This window comes from Spinacia oleracea, chromosome 6, assembly GCF_020520425.1.
Source record: "Spinacia oleracea cultivar Varoflay chromosome 6, BTI_SOV_V1, whole genome shotgun sequence".
NCBI lineage: Eukaryota > Viridiplantae > Streptophyta > Magnoliopsida > Caryophyllales > Amaranthaceae > Spinacia > Spinacia oleracea.
In genome coordinates, this window is record NC_079492.1 from 98294618 (window position 1) to 98318222 (window position 23605).

Genomic DNA, 23605 nt, shown 5'->3' on the forward strand with positions numbered 1-23605 from the left:
AATTAATACAATAACGAAAATATTTTAATACACCAATTTATGAAAATGATGACAATACATATAAGGGTGGGTTTATCCTCATACTCAACTCCAATCTTCAGACTCTGCCACATAAGCTTTCCACTAACTTTTTCATTATTCAAACTTACATAAAACGAGTTCGTTTTTTCGCATATCTGATATGTGTGGAAACACACATATCAACTAAAAGACAAATAGCTAAAAGACAAAAAAGGAAGTATCATTCATGTAAAAAAAGTACCATTCTGTAAAAAAAAAGTACTATTTGTGTTTAGAAAAGTACCATTTAATTACTTTTTTGTCCTTTTTCCTATTTTGTCTTATGTTCTGATATGTATTTCCCCATACATATCTGATATGTATTTGTACTTCCTCACATAAAACTCCCCCTATTTTTACACATTATTCTCAGACTCACCTCAGACTCACCTAACTCATATTTTACGTATATATCTTTTTTTTGGTACATTTTCTAAATAATATTGAAATTATGTTTTTCTTATATACAAACAAAATAATTTATAGTTCGAGAAAAAAAAATGAAAAATAAAACAAAAATGTTAATTTCGAAATTCACATATATTCCGTACAAATTAGAAACAATAATACAACATATTAAATTAAAATGAACTAGAACATAAATTTAAAGGCAAATGAAACAAAATAATACAAAAATCATCAATAATTTAGTTGGGTGAAATAAGATAAATTAAGTTTGATGATTTGGCATGATTTTATTGGAGTGAGAAAAAAGTAGAGCTTTAAGTGAGTATTGAGTGAGTCTTGGATTTTCAAACTCACATCAAGACTTGGTGTAGTCTTTTACCACATTATCCCAAGACTTAAGCTTGAGACTCATCTCGAGACTTTCTTCAAGACTAGGGATAAACTCACCCTAACACTTTGTATAAACACTTTTACCCATTTATTTAATATGTAATAGTTTTACCCATTCATTATGTGGTCCCTTGACTTTTTCTATTTCATTTCAATATATTTTTTTGGGTAATTATGACAGATTTTAATACAACAATGACTATATATATATACAACAATGACAATACTTATATAACCATTGACAGTTATAACAAGTTAGCAACATTTTTACCCATTTATTTAAGGAGTGGGTCACTTTTTTCCAAATGTTTTTGTTTTTTTTGGTTGGGTATGGAAGTAAATCGCTGGAGGACAGCGTTGTATCTAGACCTCGTTATCGGACGGGGCGGGTCAGGGTCGGTGCGGGTCAAAAGAGGGTCGGGTATTGAAAGGGTCGTTTTTAGCGGGTCGATAATGGGCGGGTCAAAAGCGGGTCGCGGGTCAATAGCGGGTCATTAGTGGGCGGGTCAATAAACGAGCAATGAAAAATGAAAAACAAAAGAGCCATGTGCAAGTACAAGTAAATACGAAGCTATACACGTAATTTTTTGTATCATTACTATTTTAATTTTCAAAATAATTGTAGTATAAGTTTGACCCTATAATGACCCTTTCCAATAAAGGCCCTGTCCAATAAGAGCCCTGCCCAATAAAAGCCCTATTAACTTGACCCTAACCCTATATCCATTGGACTACCCTGTCCAATAACCAGGTCTAGTTGTATCCCGCCTCTGGTTTTTGTACCCCGAAAAGGCCTTAATGAGACCAAAGATTAATAAAGCTAGGCCTCATTAGATAAAACGGGAAACCCTCTGTTTAATTATTAATATATAGATACCTATCTACGCATCTATGCGTGCATACTAGATAAAACGACGTCGTTTCTGGATTAAAGACCACCTCCATCATAATATCACCCATAAATTCAGCATATACCCATTTTCTCTCTCCTCTAACCTCTCACCATCTTCTCTCTCATCAACTCCATTTTCTCTCTCCATTTTTTTTTTACTGATATGGCAAATCACCGGCGGCGCCACCACCACCTCCATCATAATATCACCAGCTACATTGATTTTCTCGGTGGTTTCTCCCAGCAATTACCTCCATCGTCGGCGTTATGTTTCTATGTTTCTTCGTCCTTTCCTTTTTCGCTCCTCGTCCTTCTCGCCTCCTTCACCGTGGTCGCACTCGCAGCTAGCTCATCCTCCTCATCTGTAATCTCTCTTTCTCTCTCCTTCTCCGAAACTGCGATTGCAATTTGTTGAGTTTTTGCTAAAATTAATTAGTGGTTTTTGTAATTATTTGTCGGAGTTTGGATCTCTTCCGTTCCGGTTAGAACATTTGTTGCTCTCTCGATCTTTTCAGAGAGCAAGGAACACGAGATTGACGGAGCTGAGCTAACGAATATGATTTGATATTGATTTAGGTCAGATGTTCTTGAGCTTCTGGAGCTGATTCATCGTCGGCGATTTATAAATCTCATAGATGCGTGAATTACCTCAGGAAGCACAATTTTAGTTTTGTAAAGAAGCCAAAAAAGATGAGCAGAGGATGCAATGATCTAATTTTGTGTTCAGCTGCTTTATGGTTCGTGCTCAAGTACACATGGTACATTTCATCCCTTTGTGTTTTCATTTCCTTTTCATTACTATTGTAATGTGGCTAATAGAAGAAAAAAAATGTGGATTCTCCTTTTTTATGGTTTGTGCCTGTCAGAAATTGTTGAATGGTAATTGTCATGTACTCTATGAATTTTGATATTAACAAATGTTACAATAACATAATATATCCCGGTTAATGTTCACGAATAAGAACCTTTTTTGTGTGATGTTCAATTTCTCAGAACTTATGTTCAACTTATAAAGAATCATGTTCAAATAAATTCAAATTGTAAAATTAATATATGTTCAATATTTTTGTGTTATGTTCAGTTTCTCAACTCTCGTGTTCAACTTATAAAGAATCACGTTCGACTAAATTCAACTTATAAAAGTCATGTTCACAAATAATAACATTTTTGTGTGATGTTCAGTTTTTTCAACTCTCGTGTTCAACTTATAAATAATCATGTTCAATTTTACGCAAAATATGATACCGAATAGTTCTTCGATCGTCATCGTCGCTGTTTTTTTGCGTAATTCTCTTGCTCCCAATTTTAACCTTTAAAGATTAAATTAAGCTCTTATTTTTATAAATTCTAATTTGATTTCTCGAGGGTAATTTTAGTTAGGTTTGGTCTATTCCTGTTAGTTTTCAGTATCTTTCATCTCCTTGCTTGTGGTGACAATCATATAGATATATTATTGATCTATTGATAGCCTGGGAAATGCACTTAATGAGCGGATAGCTTTCTGTACACTGTCGATTGAATGCTGCTAATCGCTAACTCTTCAAATTAAGATCTTATTTGCTTTAAAATTTTCATGTTCAAATTAATATTGTCGATGAAATAAATAATAACACTTTTGAGTGATGTTCAGTTTTTTAACTCTCTTGTTCAACCTATAAAGAATCATGTTCAACTAATAAAACGATATGTTCAATACTTACTAATATATTTTCTATACTGTTGTGTGATGTTCAGTTTCTCAAGTCTCATGTTCAACTTATAAAGAATTAAGTATGAGTTTGTTAGGATTGTTGTTATTGGTGGTTGTACTTGTGGTAATTATTGCTGAATATTAAATATGAGTTTGTTGTGTTCAATTTATAATTTATCATCTTTAACTTATAAAAGATGATGTTCACAAATAATAACACTTTTATGCGATGTTCAGTTTTTCAACTGTCGTGTTCAATTCATAAAGAATCAGGTTTTATTTACACAAAATCATGTTCAACTAAATTTAACTTATAAAATTAATATATGTTCAATATTTTTGTGTGATGTTCAGTTTCTTAAGTCTCATGTTCAACTTATAAAGAATTATGTACAACTAAATTTAACCTATAAAACTAGTTTGATATTTTCAAAAGCATTTTTTACGTAGGTGCTCAGTATTCTTTAATAATGTTCAGATTTTATAAGCAGATGTTCATTATTCTTTACTAAAAGATCAAAAGTGGCATTGTCTAAAAATTTCCATGTTCAGTTTATAATTCATCATGTTCAACTTATAGAAGATGATAATTCACAAATAAGAACATTTTTGTGTGATGTTCAGTTTCTCAAGTCTCATGTTCAATTTATAAAGAATCATGTTCAACTAAATTCAACTTATAAAACTATGATATATTCATAAATAAGAAACACTTTTGTGTGATGTTCAGTTTCTCAAGTCTTATATTCACCTTAAACAGAATAATGTTCAACTAAAAACATTATGACTTTCTTGCAGGAAGGTAAATGTTAATAAGAATGCGGCAACGAAAGAAAAAAAATTGATTTAGAAATGGAAGATATGGTATGAAGAGATGTTGTAAGAATTGAAGAAGAATTGAAGGCAGAAGCAACAAGAAAAGAATCTGGAAATAAGGTCGCGGATAGAAAGAGAAAAGAGGCCGATGTACATAAAAAGTGAAAGCCGAAAGGAAGGAAGCAGAAAAATTAGAAGCATATAGAAAGAGAAAATTGGAAGTAGAAGTAAATAAATGAAATGTTCATTTTTTAAACATGAATGTTCATTTGTGTGTTTTTTATGTGTGCTTCTTGTATCTTACTCAAATGTTCAAATTTTTTTTTAGGAAAACAAGTGTGATAAAAAAAAGTTTTTTTAAAAGAAAAATTCAAAAAAAAAAAAAAAAAAAAAGAGGACACAGAATAATGGACTAAAAAAAGAAAGGAGAAATCACACAAAACTGCTAAAACGAAATATTTGTAGCTCATATGCATGCAGAATTGCATGCATAGGTATGCAGCCAAAAATTTGGGACCCTCTGTCATAAAGATGATTCTCATAGCCATAGTTCTTGATTATGTCAATATAAACGACAAGGATAATGTAACTTACAGCCGCCTTAGCAAGAAGCAGGAAAGTGCAACAAGAGAGAGAACGAGGAGTAAAGAAGGCAACTGTAATAATCTAGTGTGTGTTGTGTTCAACTTACAAAAATAAGTTCAGATAAGTTTCAATATTAATAATAAAATAATACTATGATTTTTATTATTATTTATTATTATAAATATTTTATTACTATTGTTATTATTATTATTAATTTTATTTATTATTATGATTATTGTTTGTTACTCCGTATTATTTTATTGCTAGATTTTAGCCCGTGCGATGCACGAATTCTATTAAAATTTTAAGTTAAAATAAAACTCCAATATATAGCAACTGCTATATTTAATATATTAGATTAGATTGATTTTTAATTTTGGATTAAATTACATTTTAGAGTTATTTTTTAATTATTAGAGTGACTGATTTTGGATGAAATTGTATATGCATAATATTAGTAATTAATTAATAAAAATATCTACGTGGCAATCGATTTTTTTAATTCAAATATAATTTTGAAATCTTATTTTTCATTAGCCGAAACCATTATATATAACTTTTTTATAACCTTTGTGTGTATTTTTCGAACTATAAGTGCATTTTTTTTTGAATTATATGTGCATATGTTTTAAGCTAAATTTGCACTTTTTTATGTGAATATAATTTTTTATTCCCCGAAATACCACATATTTTTGAGTCAAATAATATGCACATACAGTTACAAAAATATGCACTTTCAGTTAAAAAAATGTGCATATATGACAAGGGGGTTATTTGTTCTCTTTACAACCATCCGATTGTTTTTGGCTTGTTAATAAAACCCATTCACCCCGCTTTCAACAATTTCTCAACTTTCTTATTAATTCTTTTTCTTAATTTACAAACTTTTAGGTAAGGCGGTCTTACAGGAAAGACCGTCTTGATGGCAATCAATCTGCCACGTGGTTAGTGACATCAGCTTAAAAAAATGGAAAATATATACTTATTTTATTCTCACGCATTTTCTCTCTCTTCCTCATTTCATCATATTGAGGGTAGGGTTTTTTCTCCCTCCTCCCTCCTCCCATCACATTGTCTCTCTCTTCCTCCCCATAGAAGCGGTGACAGCAATGGCGGCGAGGCAATATTAGGGTTTCACAGCGAAAGAGGAAGGAGAAGAGCGACGTCGAATCTGGTGGCCGACGAGTAGCGGCGAATGAAGGAGATGCAGCGGCGAAGGAAGGAGATCGTGCGAGGCGGCGAGACAATGTTAGGGTTTCGCAACGAGAGAGGAAGGAGAAGAGTGACGTCGAATCTGGTGGCCGACGAGCAGCGACGAAGGAAGGAGATCGTGCGATGATTGTAAGTTCGATTTCCGAATTCGATGATTGTAAAATCTCATTTTCAGGAATTAATATGATTTTTTCTTTTGATTTTAATTTTTGTTTTTGGTTCTGTTTCACTGCTGGTTGTTGTTGCGATGTTGGAGGATTTTACGCGGTTGACGGTGGAGATGGTGGTGGAGCAGCGCTTCGACTGGTGGTTTGGTCGTTGTTGTGGTTGCTCCTCTACTCTGGTCGTGGTCTGGTGGCTTTAGGCGCTAGGCTTGTCATTCCGGTGGCTGCTTTGTTTGTGCTCCTTCTGCCGTGTTGCTAGGCGGCATGGAGAGGAGTGAGACAAGGCAGGGTGGAAGAATAGCAAAGAAATGTAATTTAATTTTCAAATTTGTATTGTAAATATAAAAAAATTTATGCATTTATATTAGTCAGGATTAACTTGGTTTTAGTTAAGAATAATTTCATTTAGTTAAAATTTTTTTATATTTAGTTAAAGACTATTTTCGTTTTAGTTAAACATAATCTCCTTTTAGCTATAATTAAATTCATATTAATTTGAAATAATAAGTTCGGAATTTTTTCGTTTTAGTTAAGATTTTTTAAGTTTTAGTTATGATTTTCTTGGTTTTAGTTAAGGTTCTTTGAGTTTTAGTTACATATTTTTAAGTTTCAATTAAGGGCTTTAGTTACAATTTTATGGGTTTAGTTACGATTTTATGAGTTTTAGTATGAATTTTTAACTAATAAGTTAAGCAATGTAACAAATTAGTTAAGCAATATAACCAATTAGTTAAACAATATAACCAATTAGTTAAGCACAGGAACCAATTAGTTAAGCACGGGAACCAATTAGTAAAGCATGGGAACCAATTAGTGAAGCACCGGAACCATTTAGTTATGCACTGGAACTAATTAGTTAACCACTGAAATCAATTAGTTAAGTCTGAAAATCAATTAGTTAAGCAACAAAAATCAATTAATTATGCAACAAACCAATTGGTTAAGCGCTGAACCAATTAGTTAAGCAATGAAACCAATTAGTTAAGCAATAAAACTAATTAATTAAGCATTGAAACTAATTATTTAAGATTTTATGAGTTTTAGTTAATATTAAGTTTGTTTAAAAATAATAACTATTCGACTCATAAGTTTAACTATTTGTCTTTATATCTTAACTATTTTACAAAATCTTCGTTTTGCTCATTGTTTTTATTTATTATTTTTATTTTTTATTACTTATGGAGTATTATGTATATTATTATTGATTTATTACTATATTGATAATATTTCAATATTTTTATTATTATTATTATTTATTATGTTATTTACGGAGTATCCTTTATCATTTACTCCCTCCGTATTTAAATATGAGATACACTTGGCCGGACACGAGTATTAAGGAAAAATAGTTGAATGAAATAAAATATTAAATCAAGTGGGGTTGGGGTAAATATTTTAATCAAGTAAAATAAGTGAGCACCATAAAATGTTGGAGGGGGTGGGATGGGGGGTTTATGAAATTAAGTATTTAATGTGGTAGTGGGTCACAGGATAAATTAAATATATTATTTAATTAGATGGTGAGGTTGAAAAGTTACTAAAAATGGTAAATGTGTCTTTTATTTAAATACGGCCGGAAATGGTAAATATGTCTCCTATTAATACGGAGAGAGTATCATTTATTATTTATTATTATTAATAATAAATTTCAATAAGTTCCAATAAGTTAAGATAAATGAGTGAATGGTTACTAACGAAGTGAGGAGAGAAATTTTGATTTTACAGAACATATCGAACATTAAGGTATTTATCAAGCCTAATTAGAATTTATAGCAGGGAAGATACAAGGATATAATGTTTTACATCTATCCAGCAATCGTAAGAGCTGAGTAGGCATTACAATAAGTAGTCTTTCCTAGATTAATACAATATCTAAGCATATCACTTGAAAACAGAAGGGTTAGCTGACGCAGTACTCACTTGGACTTCAAGCAGTTCAAGACGCCGCTCTAGTGTATCAAGCTTCTCATTCAGTGCTGACAATTTACTCTTTGTTGTAGCCTCTGCCAAAACATAAATGATTCATGAGGGGAAAAAAAAACAAAGTAAACTAGCACAATTTTATTATTGTAATCAAAACTACACCAATGCCACAGGATAGAAACTCAATTAAGATTCCTCTTCCAAACTCAGTAGTAGGATGAGGAATTGAACTTTGTGTACAGGAAGCTGCCAAAAGTAGCAGAAAATGATAACTTGAGCCCCAATCACAAAAATTGGATCAAGTATATTCACCCCTAACCCTCAAGCCCACAAAAATAACTTGAGCATAGAATTTCCTTTGGCGGATGATATTCCCTCGGCAGAAAATATAACATTGTTGTAGTCAAGACAAAGATGTGACCGAATGACGGCAAGAATTAAAATTGAGCTCTCCATAAAAAAGGATTCACCATTGCAAATGACAAAGCCTAATATCAGGCTCTCAGCATACAAATTAATTGTCAGTTTGTCGCCCAACCCATTCAACCACGAAGATAAGTATTACCACTCATATAATTAATTAGTACACTGCATTACCACTCTTATGTCCAATCTCCTCTGTCCTCTGTGTAGAATTGCATGCATTGAAATTTCAAAATCATAACCCTCATGAAGAAACATTGACATGCATATACTTCGAAGTTCGAACTGAGACCTAAGATTAAATATAACCTTCACTTTTCTCCTTTAAGAATATGCGGCTTAAACTACTCCGGGAACATGGAAGAACATCTTTTTATAAGATCCTTAGATATTGCAAGAATCTCAACTCGGTTTTCTTCCCCTCGCTTTTCCAGCTACAGAATTCTATGCCCTTTCGGTTTCCATCAATGTAGTTAAAGCTGTTAAACTCTTCTTTTATTTCATACTAGCATTATGCCCTTCACTCAGCATATTAACCTTGCTTCGCAGAAACTAGATGGCAAAATTGGCATCATATCACGAGTCCTGCATTACCACTCTTATGTGTCTAATCTCCATTTCTCTCATCTGTGCAGAATTGCATACTTTGAAATATCATCATAAAAACCCTCACGAAGCAACATAGACATCCGATACTTTGAACTGAGACCTTAAATTCAGTAGACTCCACGTTTCGCCTTAAGAATATGCCGGTTAAGCTACTCTGGTAACATGGAAGAACATCGAGCCTTATCTATTGCAAGAAGTTCAACTCGTTTTCCTTCTGCTTGCATTTCTAACTACAGAATTCTATTCCCTTTCAAATATCGGTTTCCATCGATATAGTTAAACAAGTCCTTGATTTCGTACTAGCAATTTGCCCCTTCTAGAGTTCTAGCTAAGCATATTCACCTTGCTTTGGGATAATACTTTCATGGTGTGCTCAGACACTAGAAAGAAAAGATAAACCAACTTCGAGACACAAAACAACATTGATCCTTACAATAACAAGATTGTTCCAAGTAAAAACCAAAATGAAAAATATAAAGGAATTCTATCCCCAGAAGCAACACTGCTCTTACAATCAACCCCTTGACAGGAAAATTGTATCAAAATAGAAGATAATCCAACGAATTCCTTATACAAATCCTGTTGCTAACCTCAATTAGCCAAAATATTCTTAATTAGACAACAAATTGTTATTCCGGAAATCAAAAACATTTCAATTGAAACTATCCTAAATACATTAAAGTCAATACAAAACTCAGCGAAAAATCATCAGAAAAAGTCCAAAAATCAAAATAAACAAGAAAAAGAGAAAATTACCAAATTGGACAAGGAAATCGAAAAGACGATGAATGTTGAGGGAGATATGAGAAATGAACTCCCGATTTTCCCAATCTGCTTGCACTGCAATCCCTACGTTCACTGCATTTGTGATTCCTCCAGCTTTCGCCATTCTTCTCTCTCTTCCTCCAATTAAAAGCGTAATTTGAACTGCTGCAAATCATCAACAAAACCCTAAATTTAATTCAGTTATCTGTGTTAATAATTTCGAGCAAACTAGGTAAATTAAATTGCTTCGAATTATGCGAAACCAATGAACAATTATGAAGATGATGTTACCTTCTGATTTAACGATTGAGTTGGAAATCAGTTTACATGGAGGAAGTGTATTGCTTGGAGGAGTTGACTGGTTTTCTTTGCAATTCTTTGAAGGGAAGATTTGTTTGCTGAATCTTTTACTTTCTCACGGCATCGTGGAGGAACTTGAAGGCCTAGTTCTTTGAGAAACTTTTCGGTAGGACCGCCTTACGGCGCGTGTAGGAAAGACCGGATGAGAGAACCACGCGCGCATGGGCTCACTCGCGGTATAAAAAGATTTTTTTTTCTCTCCTACCATTTTCTGCAAACGCGATTTTCTCCTTCTTCTCTCCTCTCACCCTTCTCCCTGCAACTCAAAACCCTAAACTCCTCCTTCGCGAATCTCTTCTCCTCCGCCTCAAGCCCTTTCACCGCGATTTGTACCGCAAAACGATTTCCATGGATCTCTCACCGGCGGCATGGTTGTTGTGTTTTATTGGCGAGGGAGATGGTGTGGTGTGTTGGTAGTGCCGTAGTGGTGTAGACCGATTAGGTTGCTGGTGTTTGTGTGTGTGTTGGTGGATGGTGGTCGCGGGGAGTAGAGGCGGCGTTTTGCCTCCCCGCATAGTTGCGGCTTGGGGTCATTGCTATTGTAAATGGTAGCGGAGCCGGAGGAGCAACGGTGCAGAGGGTCTTTTGATTTTAGATTTTAATTTAGGTATTTGATTTTAGGATTTTTATTTAAGTTCTTTAATTTAAGATTCTGATTTAGGATTTTGATTTTGATCTCCACCATCTGAACACCATCTGATTCATTGACGACGGCGGTAGCACCACAATCTGTTTCGCTCCTTTACTTTTCTGCTGCCATAGTTTCTTCAGTGCTCTGGTAGTCGGTGGTGGCCGTTGTGTCGCTTCTCCCTCTTCTGATTTGATTTTGAAGTTGTTATTCATGATCTACTTCAAATTAGGAATTTAAACTTTGATTTGGTTATTGCAAATGATAAGGAAAGATACACGAGAGAACAATGTGAATTAAAAGAATCACAGTCAAATCCTCATTTGCAATATTCTGATTTATACTATTTTTAGGCTTTTAGTTGAACAGATGTTGTATTTAGTTATGAAATATAATGTTTTAGTTATATTTTCTTCATTTATATCGAATATTGTTTTCAGGCCGTGATTTGGGGCATTAGTTAAACTCATGATGTATTTAGTTATGATATACGTTGTTTTAGTTATATTTTCTTCATTTATGACCACTGTTGTTTTAGTGAAAATAATTTGTTATAGTTAAGAATAATTTTATTTTAGTTAACATTAAATTTGTTTTAGCTAAAGATAATTTGTTTTGGTTATGATTAAATTTGTTTTAGTTAATCAATTATTTCAATGTTTTAACTAATTGGTTTCATTGCTTAGCTAATTGAATTTTAAGCTTAACTAATTCAATTACAGGCTTAACAAATACATTATTTATATCTGTAAACTTATTGGTTATATTGTTTAACTAATCAGTTCCAATGATTAACTAATTGGTTTCATTATATAAACAATTGGTTGGATTGCTTAACTAATTAGTTCAAGTGCTTAACTAATCAGTTCAATTGCTTAACTAATTGGTTTCATTGATTAACTTATTGAATTTCAAACTTAACAAATAGTCTATTTATATATGTAAACGTATTAATTCCATTGCTTAACTTAATTAATCCCGGTGCTTAATTATTGGTTCGATTGCTTAACTAATTGGCTTCATTGCTTAAATAATTAGTTCCATTGCTTAATTAATTGAATTTCAGGCTTAACAAATACTTTATTTATATATGTAAACTTATTGGTTCAATTGCTTAACTAATTAATTTCATTGTTTAACTAATTGGTTCGATTTCTTAACTAATTAGTTTCATTGTTTAACTAATTGGTATCATTGTTTAACTAATTGGTTCAATTTCTTAACTAATTAGTTTCATTGTTTAACTAATTGGTATCATTGTTTAACTAATTGGTTCGATTTCTTAACTAATTAGTTTCATTGTTTAACTAATTGGTTCGATTTCTTAACTAATTAGTTTCATTGTTTAACTAATTGGTATCATTGTTTAACTAATTGGTTCGATTTCTTAACTAATTAGTTTCATTGTTTAACTAATTGGTATCATTGTTTAACTAATTGGTTCGATTTCGTAACTAATTAGTTTCATTGTTTAACTAATTGGTTTCATTGTTTAACTAATTAGTTTAATTGCTTGACTAATCGATCAGTTTAATTGCTTAACTAATTGGTTTTATTGCTTTAACTTATTGGTTCCATTGCTTAAATATTTGGTTTCATTGCTTAACTATTTAAATTTCAGCCTTAACTAACAGAATTTCAGGCTTCACAAATACTTTATTTTGTATATGTAAACTTATTAGTTTCATTGCTTAACTATTTGGTTTCATTAATTAACTAATTGTTCCCAGTGTGTAACTAATTGGTTTCATTGCGTAACTAATTGATTTTATTGCTTAACTAATTGAATTTAAGGCTTAAAACATATTTTCTTTATATCTGTAAAATATTAATTTCAGTGCTTAACTAATTGATATTAATTCTTAACTAATTGAATTTCAAGGTAACTACTTAGTTCCGTTGATTAACTAATCATAACTAAACCTCAAAAAACCTTAACTACAAATTTCGATGATAATTAAAATTCAGAAAGTAGTAACTAAAACTCGGAAACACATCGGAGTAACTAAAAATCGAAAAATAATAACTACACCTTAGAAATTTAATCTTAACTAATACAAATTTAATCTTAACTAAAAATAATTTATTCATAACTAAAACAGAGTTATTCTTAACTAGCAAGCCCAACGCCAAAATTCAAAGTATTCATCAACCAAGTGAGGAATCTTAACTAAAGCTAAAAAAATTAACTAAAACATCTCAAGTCATAAATAAAATCCAGAATATGAAAACTCGAAACACGAAACTAAAAATAAGAAAATCATAACTAAAATTTAGATAATCCTAACTATAACCCAGAAAACCATAACTAAACTTCAAAAATATAATCTTAACTTAATCTTAACTAACTCGAATTTATTCTTAACTAAAAGGAAATTATTTTTAACTAAAACAATTTAATAATTACAAATAATAAATAAAACAAAATTGTTCTACTTTTACGATTACAATACTATTGGCCGGAAATCAAATTACATACGGAGTAGTGATTTTTCCTCGAATTTTCCCCCACCGCCCGTAGTAGCAGCAGCATTGCACCTTCGTAGTGATTTTGTCCGAGGAAGCTGTTGCTGCTCTTCACAATCAGATGAGTGTATTTCAAATATCTCATCCACCTTCACCACTTCACACTTCCTCCACCACCTCCGTAACCATCGTCGCGGCAGCCATATCCTTCAGAAGAAGGTGGCTGCCTCTCAGTTGAAACTCTTACGCGGATGGCACGACGAGGAAGATGTGGTTATGTCGGCGGCTCTTCTCTTTCCTCTCCTTCCTTCGCTGCTCTACCGCTTTCTCGCTCGTTGTTCGCCGGCTAAGTCGTCGGCTCTTGTTGATGTTAACAAATCTTTCGCGAAATCTTGCCTCGCCACTTCATCTGTGTTATTCGTCATTCCCGTGGCTCTTCAACTCCGGCAGCAATCATTCTCTCTGCTACGACTACCACCGCCGCCACCTCTTTTTCTGTTACAAAATCTCAACAAATTAGGGTTTTGGAAATAAAAATGGAGGAAAATGAAGAGGAGAGAGAGTACCAAAGGAGGTTGATTCAGTCGCACCTCCATCGTGTCCCACGCCGCACCTCCGCCGTGGCCCAGCCCCTCTGTCGCGCCACACAACCACGAAAACTAGGTTTGAGAAGAGGTTGATGAGAGAGAAAGAAACAGGGAGTGGTGAGGAGAGAGAAATGAAAATGAAATGTGGTGAAAAACTGGTATATATACGATCCGTAAAATAAAACCCATGACCCATAATCACGTATTTTGACCCGCGAAATATAAAAGGCCAACTCAGATGTAAGGTGGTCTTTCCTGTAAGACCGTCTTTTACAAAAGTTTGTTTAGTTCTTTTGGATTTCATTGCAGTTCCATTCGATTTAGTTTAACTTAGTGTAGCTGTATTCAATTTAGTTTAGAAGCTCCATTCAGTTTCATTCAGTTCCATTCAAAAAATCGGCATTGTACTCATCTTTTTCTTTAACGATCTTATTTTTTTATTAGTTTTATCATTATAATATTAAATATTACTACAAATTATATATTGAAATGTTCATCTTTTTTTATTATTATTATTATTATTATTATTATTATTATTATGAATCAAATGCTAACAAAGTCAAACATTTTATAAATAACTAGTGGGAAACCGAGATACAATCTGGGCCCCCACTCCTCTAACTATAGCAAAGCATATCATGGTGAAAATATGAGCAGCAACACGAGCCCCAATGTCCTGAGTGCTAGAGAACTTTTTAACCCACTTCAGCAACGCAACAACATCCTTATCCAGCACCCCCCAAAGAAAGAGAAATAGAACGGAAGAAAGCCATAACCAATTGAACCGATATCCAGCTTAACCCGCATTGGTGTTGCCCCGATCCGATTGAACCAAAACTGATTTTCAACTGAATTATCACCAATCTAACCCGAATCTACCCGTCATCCGAAAATAATGCGACTCGATTTAACCAGATAGCCTAACCCATACACGATTAGATTATATCCGAATACAATTTCGTTTACTTATTGGTAATCTGACTCAAGTAAACCAAATGAACTATTAATTACCTAAACTCCAATTCGATCCATAAAATATAAGAATATAAGCCAACTTGATCTTAGCTCGAACCGCAAACTCAATCTAAATTGACCCGGATATGAAGTACGACCGACCAAAACTTGACCCGAACCTGAGACTTTATCTAAGCCAGGAATGACCTGTTTCAACAGTAAACCGGTTAAAATAGTGACCGAATCTGACATACACTCGAACCCGAGACTTATCTAATCCGAACATGACCAGTATCTGAGTAAACCGGTCAAAATAACAACCGCATCCGACATACACCCGAACCAAACTAGACACGAACCAAATTGAACCGATACAAAACCGTTTTAAATCCGAACCGGTTCTAACCGAACCCGAGATTTAACCAAATCAAAATTACCTGAACCGAAACCGATTCGAGTCTGAAACAATATATTACCCGACTTCATCTGAACCCGAAGTTATCCGAACCGATCCGAATCGACCCGGATAGAAACATTGACCCGATATTATTCGATTTCGACAAGACCCAAACCGTTTATAACTTATCCGAAACCGATCCGATGATCCGATTTGCCACCCCTAGTAATAATGAGGTGGGGTTTAGCGAGGAAGTCTATGTCAAAAGTGGCTTGTGTCCAAAATCAGCGCAAGTAACTTTTGTTGGCACTAATAATTTGGTATTGATACTGATTAGTGTAGTACTCCCTCCGTCCCTTAATACTCGCACCGCTTTCCTTTTCGGGTTGTCCCTTAATACTTGCACCGCTTCTATAAATGAAAATATTTACCAATATCATATTATTTCTCACACTTACCTACTACCCCACCTACACCCCTACTCCCTACAAAAAATCATTTAAAAATTCACACCCCCTCTCACCACTCCCCACCCCCTTACACATTTGCCACTAACTATATTAAAAGAATACCCCACTATCAACTAACACCCATTAAATTAATAACGTAACAACATCCTTATCCAGCTCCCCCAAAGAAGAGAAATAGAACGGAAGAAAGCCATAACCAATTGAACGATATCCAGCTTAACCCGCATTGTTGTTGACCCTATCCGATTGAACCGAAACTGATTTTCAACTGAATTATCACCAATCTAACCCGAATCTACCCGACATCCGAAAATAATGCGACTCGATTTAACCGGATAGCCTAACCCATACACGATTAGATTATATCCGAATACAATATCGTTTACTCATTAGTAATCTGACTCAAGTAAACCAAATGAACTATTAATTACCTGAACTCCAATTCGATCCATAAAATATAAGAATATAAGCCAACTTGATCTTAGCTCAAACCGCAAACTCAATCTAAATTGACCCGGATATGAGGTACGACCGACCAAAACTTGACCCGAGCCTGAGACTTTATCTAATCCAGGAATGACCTGTTTCAACAGTAAACCGGTTAAAATAATGACCGGATCTGACATACACCCGAACCCGAGAATTATCTAATCCGAACATGACCATTATCTGAGTAAACCGGTCTAAATAACAACCGCATCCGGCATACACCCGAACCAAACTAGACACAAACCAAATTGAACCGATACAAAACCGTTTTAAATCCGAACCGGTTCTAACCGAACCCGAGATTTAACCAAATCAAAACCTGAACCGAAACCGATTCGATCCCGAAACAATATATTACCCGACTTCATCTGAACCCCAAGTTATCCGAACCGATCCGAATCGACCCGGATAGAAACATTGACCCGATATTATTCGATTTCGACAAGACCCGAACCGTTTATAACTGATCCGAAACCGATCCGATGATCCGATTTGACACCCCTAGTAATAATGAGGTGGGGTTTAGCGAGGAAGTCTATGTCAAAAGTGACTTGTGTCTAAAATCAGCGGAAGTAACTTTTGTTGGCACTAATAATTTGGTATTGATATTGATTAGTGTAGTACTCCATTGTGTAGCAATACACTATTAAGGGGAAATGATAAATCCAAGGAAGAATTTCACTTCTTCCAAGGAAATCAACTTAAAAAAAATTGGATTTCCTTGGAAGAAGTAAAATTTTCCTTGGATATATCACTTCCCACTATTAAGTAGTACCAATATGCGTCATTCGTGTTATTCATACCGACATAGTCTATGTTAGTACTAGAAAAGTTGAATGGATTGGTTTGTGTGCAATTCGACGTTTTGAAAACCTAGGTGTTTAGTGCTCCACTTTGGCAATGGATGCAGTATTTCGCACCCCTCTGTATTTTTTAGGAGTTATAATTATTACTCCCGACTAGGGGTGTCAATTCTCAATCCGACCCAGTGAACCCGATGAGTTTGTCCGACCGTTTAGAATCCGAACCGTTTAGAACCCGCGAGTTAAAATCCGAAATCCGATCCGATCCGATTATATTCAACCCGAATCCGACCCAACCCGTTAGTATTGATCCGATTAAGATCCGAATCCGTTAACAGACCGATCCGTGACAATCCGGATCCATTTAATCCGATCCGAAGCGATCCGAAACCCGTTTATGATCCGATCCGTTTCAATCCGAATCCGTTCCAACCCGAGGAATATCCGTTTAATCCGATCCGTTTTTAACCTGTGACCCGTTTAATCCGACCCGTTTCAACCCGTGACCCGTTAGATCCGATCCGTTTTTAATCCGTGACCTGTTTAATCCGAACTAATTCCAACCCATCGATATAATAATATATTCAATAACTTATATTACTAATCTTAAATTCTTATTACTTTTAAAAGTTAGTTATTATTTTCGTCCCCGACCTAATTAAGTCATCGATATGAGAATATATAATTTGGAAACGAACTGCCCCAAATTCCAACCCGCTACCAAATAACCCGATCCGATAATTACCCGAACCAATATAAAACTGAATCCAATGTAACCAGGCTAAATTAGTTTCAATCCAACCCGTTTTAGTCTGTTACCGATTAATCCGATCCGATATGAATCCGATCCGAAATGAATCCGATCCGATATGAATCCGACCCGATATGAATCCGATCCGATATTAATCCGACCGACATGAACCCGAACCCGTTATAGTCCGACTAAACCCGTTAACAATCCGTCGTATTCCAATCCGATCCGATCCGACCCAAACCGACTACAATCCGACCCGTTTACAACCCGATCCGATATGAATCCGTGAATAAAAAATCCGACCCGATCCGGTCCGTTAAGTTTTCAATCCGATCCGATCCGACCCGTTAGCCAAATTAATCCGTTCCAATCCGATCCGTTTCAACCCGATTCCGATGAGTCCGACCCAAACCCGATCCGTTGATCCGATTTGACACCCCTACTCCCGACCGTATTTTTTTAAGAGTCAAAATTCTATTTTTTGTAACTTTTACACTCCCTCTTCAAATTTTTATTGTTTTTACTTCCCTATGACCCACCTAAATCATAAATAATTTCGTTTTTGGTAAGTTTTACACCCCATTTATTTTTTTATATAAAAAAAAAAACAGAGGAAGAAATCCGTAGCATTTTAAACTCCTTATGTTCGATTTACTTTTTCTTTTCTTTTTTAAAGATCACAAATTCTTATTTACAAGGGGTGTACAATAAATATTGTACACCAGAGTAAATGTTAACCCAAAATGCTTAAAAGTTAAGCTTATATAGATAAAAATTATCTATTTTTTAGTGATAAATTTTTACATTTTAATAAAACTTATTTATCCAAATCAATAATAATGTATAAAATTACTCATTTAACCTTTTAAAATGTTTATCTATCAACTTCTTTTACTAATATAAAATTAATCAAAATTAGATTAAAATTATAAAAAAATGGGTAAAAATTACGTTAATGTACAATAAATTTATTATACACCTTGTACGCGCAAGAACCTTTTGTTTAAAGAAAGGGGTTCAAGAAAGTTCAGATAACATGAGCAGTTCTGATTCTTCTGAACCTGCGCAATTATCTAACCTGTAAAACCGCAAAAACCCTTGAAGAAGAAGCTCCAAAGGATGAGTTGCAGCATACCGAGATTACAACTCTCAATTCACAGCAGACAATTTCCATATTCACCTTCTAAACTTCATTCTCTCCCCTCAATTTCAATTTCCCACACTCTAAAACCCTCAAAAACAGCTCAAAATCTCAGCATCAAATCAATCCTCTTCGATTCTAAGAACAGTAAGTAAAATTTATCACCTGGGTAGTTTTTAAATTAGCTTCATCTTTAATAAGCGATTTAATTTTTTTTGGAAATTTGATGTTTTCGATGCTGAATTAGGTGGTGTCCAAGTGGTGAATGATGGATTAGAGGTTGAAGTTGCTGAGGGTTTAACACTGACCCAATTTTGTGATAAAATGATTGATTTGTTTATGAATGAGAAACCCAGGTCTAAAGATTGGAGGAAGTACCTTTCTTTTAGGGATGAGTGGAAGAAATACAGGGATAGATTCTATAGCCGATGTCGAACCCGAGCTGATATGGAGACTGATCCTGTTTTGAAGGGGAAACTCAGCTCTTTGGGTAGGAAAGTTAAGAAGGTAATCACTTTTTGTTACTCTCCCAGTTGATTTTAAATGTCATTTTATCCGTTTTCGTTTAAGTGTCTTTTAAGGTTATGAACGGAGTTATTAGTTTTAGGATTGGTGTTGGAATTTGTAATAATAGTAATGAATGTGTTTAGCTTCTTTAGATGGAGAAAGTTCCATTTCATCTGAACCAAATGAGTAGGATATATCATATATGAATGACTCGGTGTTGATGATATTAGCTAACTTTGCACTTTTCATATATGTGTATAGTTTTTTATCTGATCAGGAATCAACATTGCAGATTGATGATGATATTGAAAGACATACTGATCTTTTAAAGGAGATAGAATACAATCCTACCGATATTAACGCCATTGTTGCTAAGCGTCGTAGAGACTTTGATGGGGAGTTCTTTCGCCACCTCACATTTCTTCAACAGACTTATGACAGTTTGGAGGACCGTGATGGTAACGAACCATTTTATTCTTTACTAATAGGTTATTCTTTACTATTAGGAACAACCATCATACATTGGAGTGAAATCTGTTCAGGTTCACTTTTTCAATATCGCCGTGCATGCTTGATTCCAGGTATCAAGGTTATACTTTCTAAAGGGATGACGAGACCTGGCTAACAGAAATGGAATGCTTACGATGCATCTACTTGCAATTCAGTGTATACTAGTATGTGAAATTGTTTTGAGATGTTAGAAGTGTTAACCATACAATGTTTCGTCCGTTGAGGCTTTTCATTTGGACCTTAGGTATGACACATGAATGTTGCATTAAGATTTAAGAGTGCTGAGTTACATGGGGTAGAGGGTATGGAAGTTCATTCTAGATTGTAATATTCTAAGTTAAGTTACTGCATAAAGTCGTCTTCAACTTTTTGTTTGTTAGTTTGTTAGGGACATCTCACTTTGGGGAATATCAAAGGAAATTACTACTCATACCTTTTAAGTTTCGGGAGTTACTTTTTATTGCCAATTGGTTTTGAGACAGAATGTCCCTTGGACTTGCAAGTGGCCCAACTCGCTTCCCCCTCTGTCATGAGCAGTCCAAGCCCATTTACAAATGTGGAAAACTTGACATTCACTGATATTTCCGGGATCAGTTGAACTACAAAATTGGTTCCTTTGAAGACTGTTGTCTGTTTCTCCTGTCAAATCAAGTAAATCTCCCTAGACATTGCCATTTTCTGTATGCTTGGTTGTGTCTTGAGATAAACTAAGTATTTTTACTGCCTGTCTACTTGACCTGTTTCTGGTGGTTTTGATCCTTCAATGCTCCATCCATCTTAAGTTTTTACCACTCCTTTCCGGAATTTCCTAGAATAGTTACTGGTAAGAAGACACAGTCTTGTCTTTGAAGCTTGCTGACACAAGCTTATATCCTCTCTTTTGTCTGCTATCTGCAAAGCTAACGACACTAAACTATTTCCTAGGAATCTTATAAAAGACACTTCGGTGTTTGCTAAAAGTGTTTACAAGTTCAGCAATATTTTTCGTATGTATTCTCCAGGATATCTGTGAAGCATTATGAACATGATATCCTGGAGAATATCATGATAATGATAATGATGATATTCTCCAGGATATCATGTTCATAATGCTTCACAGATATTCTTGAATAGGGTTTTCTTTGTCTTCCAAGTTTCTTTCTTTCAATGTAGGCCTTTTTACTGTTTTGTCCTTCAGCGGCTAGTCATATAGGTTTCGAGGGCCACAGCAATTTTGCATGCTCAATAATGCAGAGTTCTTCCATTCTTTTACTTTGTTACTCCCCTCATTTACTTGAAGTTCCCCTGCTGGATTCTCAACACTCTGATATGGATATGGACACTTAAAACAAAATGTAAATCAATACCTAAGTTCAAGTAATATACTTCTTTTGTGCACAACTAATCTCTGCATGAGTTGTCACTTGTCAGTGTTCTGTGCACTTTGCTCATGTTCTAAGGCAAATTGGAACGTTTGCCCATGAATTCTCCGTAACTTGATCAAACTTTTTGTTGAAGATAAACAAGCTGATAGTATCAGTAGCACCAATTACTCCGTGCTAAGTAACAGAAAATGGGTGTCTTACACTTTTTTTTCATGTTTGATGAGCAGGTGTTGCTAGGCTGGCTGCCAGATGTTTGTCTGCAGTTTCCGCTTATGAGAACACATTAGTGATTGTGGATACATTTGATACTGCTCAAGCTAAATTTGATGACATCTTAAACTCTCCATCAATTGATATCGCCTGTGAGAAGATAAAAAGTTTTGCCAAGGGAAAGCAACTTGACTCTTCGTTGATATTATTGATAAACAGTGCATGGGCTAAAGCAAGAGAGTCCAGAACCATGAAAAATGAGGTACTTTTCAACTAGCTCTAACACCAAGTAGTAATATTAATTTTATGCGACATTTGAATTTTGAAACTTGGCTTTTGCAGGTTAGAGAGATTATGTATCGTATTTACAAAGCAACAAAAAGCAGTATGAGAAGCATAGCACCGAAAGAAATTAAATTACTCAAACATTTGCTTAACGTAACTGATCCCGAAGAGAGGTTCTCTGCATTGGCCACGTCTTTCTCCCCCGGAGGTGAACATGAAGCCAAGGATCCTAATGGTCTTTACACGTAAGCCCAAAATAATATTTGAAATTCTTGTTTTGTTTAATTTTGTGAGATAATAGTATAGAACATTTGATATTACATATGCTCTTCTGCTGGTTTTGATGGAGCAGGACACCAAAGGAACTGCATAAGTGGATAAAGATAATGCTCGATGCATACCATCTAAGTCAAGAAGAGACCGAAATTAGGGAAGCAAAACAAATTGATGAGCCGGTGGTTATTCAAAGGCTTTTCATCCTCAAGCAAACAATAGAACAAGAGTATTTGGAGCGGGAAGTTAAAACAGGTGCAGAGGCTAACAAGTCAGAGGAGGAATTTTGACACTCAGTCATTATCTACTTTATTGTGTATACTTGTGTTGTATGTAGTTTGCTAGTTGAAAACCAGCTTCTTGTACATAACATCTCAGATAGGCAGGTACCATGTACTTGTCAAGTTTGTCGTGTTGCATGTATTTGATGTTGTTGCTGTTGACAAAAGTCACAAAACATCTTGTACTATCGGTTAATCAAGAATTAATACAGTATAGATTAGATGCTTCACGGCAATATGAATAATATGATCATCGGTGGTAATACATAAAAAAGCCTTGGGATAACACTATAGGAGTAGTAAGTAAGAGAAGTACTCCAAATTAAAATGAAACTTAAACGGTGCATCAATCATCGCTTGAGGAATGAGGTATTAGGAAGGAAGTAAAGGTTCCAGTATTGAGAATACGAAAATGGAGAATCGACTAAGGTGGTTTGGCGATGAAATATTTTCGGATATCACATATGTACTTGTAAATACATATCATAGCAAAAGACAAAATAGGAAAAAGGACAAAAAAGAAATTAAATGGTACTTTTTTTTTTTTTTTACAGAATGGTGCTTTTTTTTACATGAATGGTACTTTCCTTTTTGTCTTTTAACTATTTGTCTTTTAGTTGATATGTGTGTAGCCACACATATCTGATATGTGAAAAAACAACCTCGTGGTTTGACCATGTAAGACATAGATAAAATGATGCTATACTTAGGTTGGTTGAGAATTGAGAGTGATAACTTTATTGGGGATTGAGGAAAATATGTCATTAGACAGGGGAGGAAGTCCAAATGCATATCTGATATGTGTTTCCTCATGCATATCACAACAAAAGATAAAATATGAAAAAGACAATTTTTTTTTAAATGGTACTCCCTCCATCTCTTTTTGTTTTTTACGTATTCCATTTTGGGTGTTTCATTTTGTTCTTTACATTTCCTTTTATATTGTCACATAATGCATTAATATTCTATCAAAATTTGTGCCCAAACATTATTTTAACCAATTAAATTCATTTGACATTAAATATTTCTTATTTTCCCAATGTCAGATTTTTGATAAAAGTGAAAACATTATAAATAAACGTAATTTTTCTTGTTTAAATAAAAAAGTAGAGGAATCTCAATGCAAATTAAATAGTCGTTAAATCCCGTGAAAAACATCAAACGTAAAAAACAAAAAGAGACGGAGGGA

The 23605-nt window shown here is 34.3% G+C and overlaps 2 protein-coding genes across 4 annotated transcripts; one reads left to right on the forward strand and one right to left on the reverse strand.

Moving 5' to 3' along the window:
* Positions 1-7916: 7916 nt before the first annotated feature.
* On the reverse strand, positions 7917-10391 carry LOC110804289 (protein BRICK 1). Of its 3 annotated transcripts, none has more exons than XM_022009864.2 (3): positions 10229-10391; positions 9929-10099; positions 7917-8220 (listed from the first exon to the last, which is right to left on the reverse strand). In XM_022009864.2, exons 2-3 carry the CDS (start codon positions 10059-10061, stop codon positions 8099-8101), a joined length of 255 nt encoding a protein of 84 aa, XP_021865556.1. In that variant the 5' UTR covers positions 10062-10099; positions 10229-10391; the 3' UTR covers positions 7917-8098. The 3 variants fall into 3 exon arrangements, with proteins under 3 accessions (XP_021865556.1, XP_021865555.1, XP_021865554.1); XM_022009863.2 differs by having other exon boundaries at positions 9929-10123; XM_022009862.2 differs by having other exon boundaries at positions 9929-10102; positions 10229-10387.
* An 8455-nt stretch (positions 10392-18846) lies between these two features.
* Positions 18847-22646, forward strand: LOC110804285 (uncharacterized protein At4g37920). Its single transcript, XM_022009857.2, has 6 exons — positions 18847-19133; positions 19234-19493; positions 19786-19951; positions 21595-21839; positions 21920-22107; positions 22215-22646. The coding sequence occupies exons 1-6, from the start codon at positions 18965-18967 to the stop codon at positions 22423-22425; spliced, it is 1239 nt and encodes a 412-aa protein (XP_021865549.1). The 5' UTR covers positions 18847-18964; the 3' UTR covers positions 22426-22646.
* Positions 22647-23605: the final 959 nt, after the last annotated feature.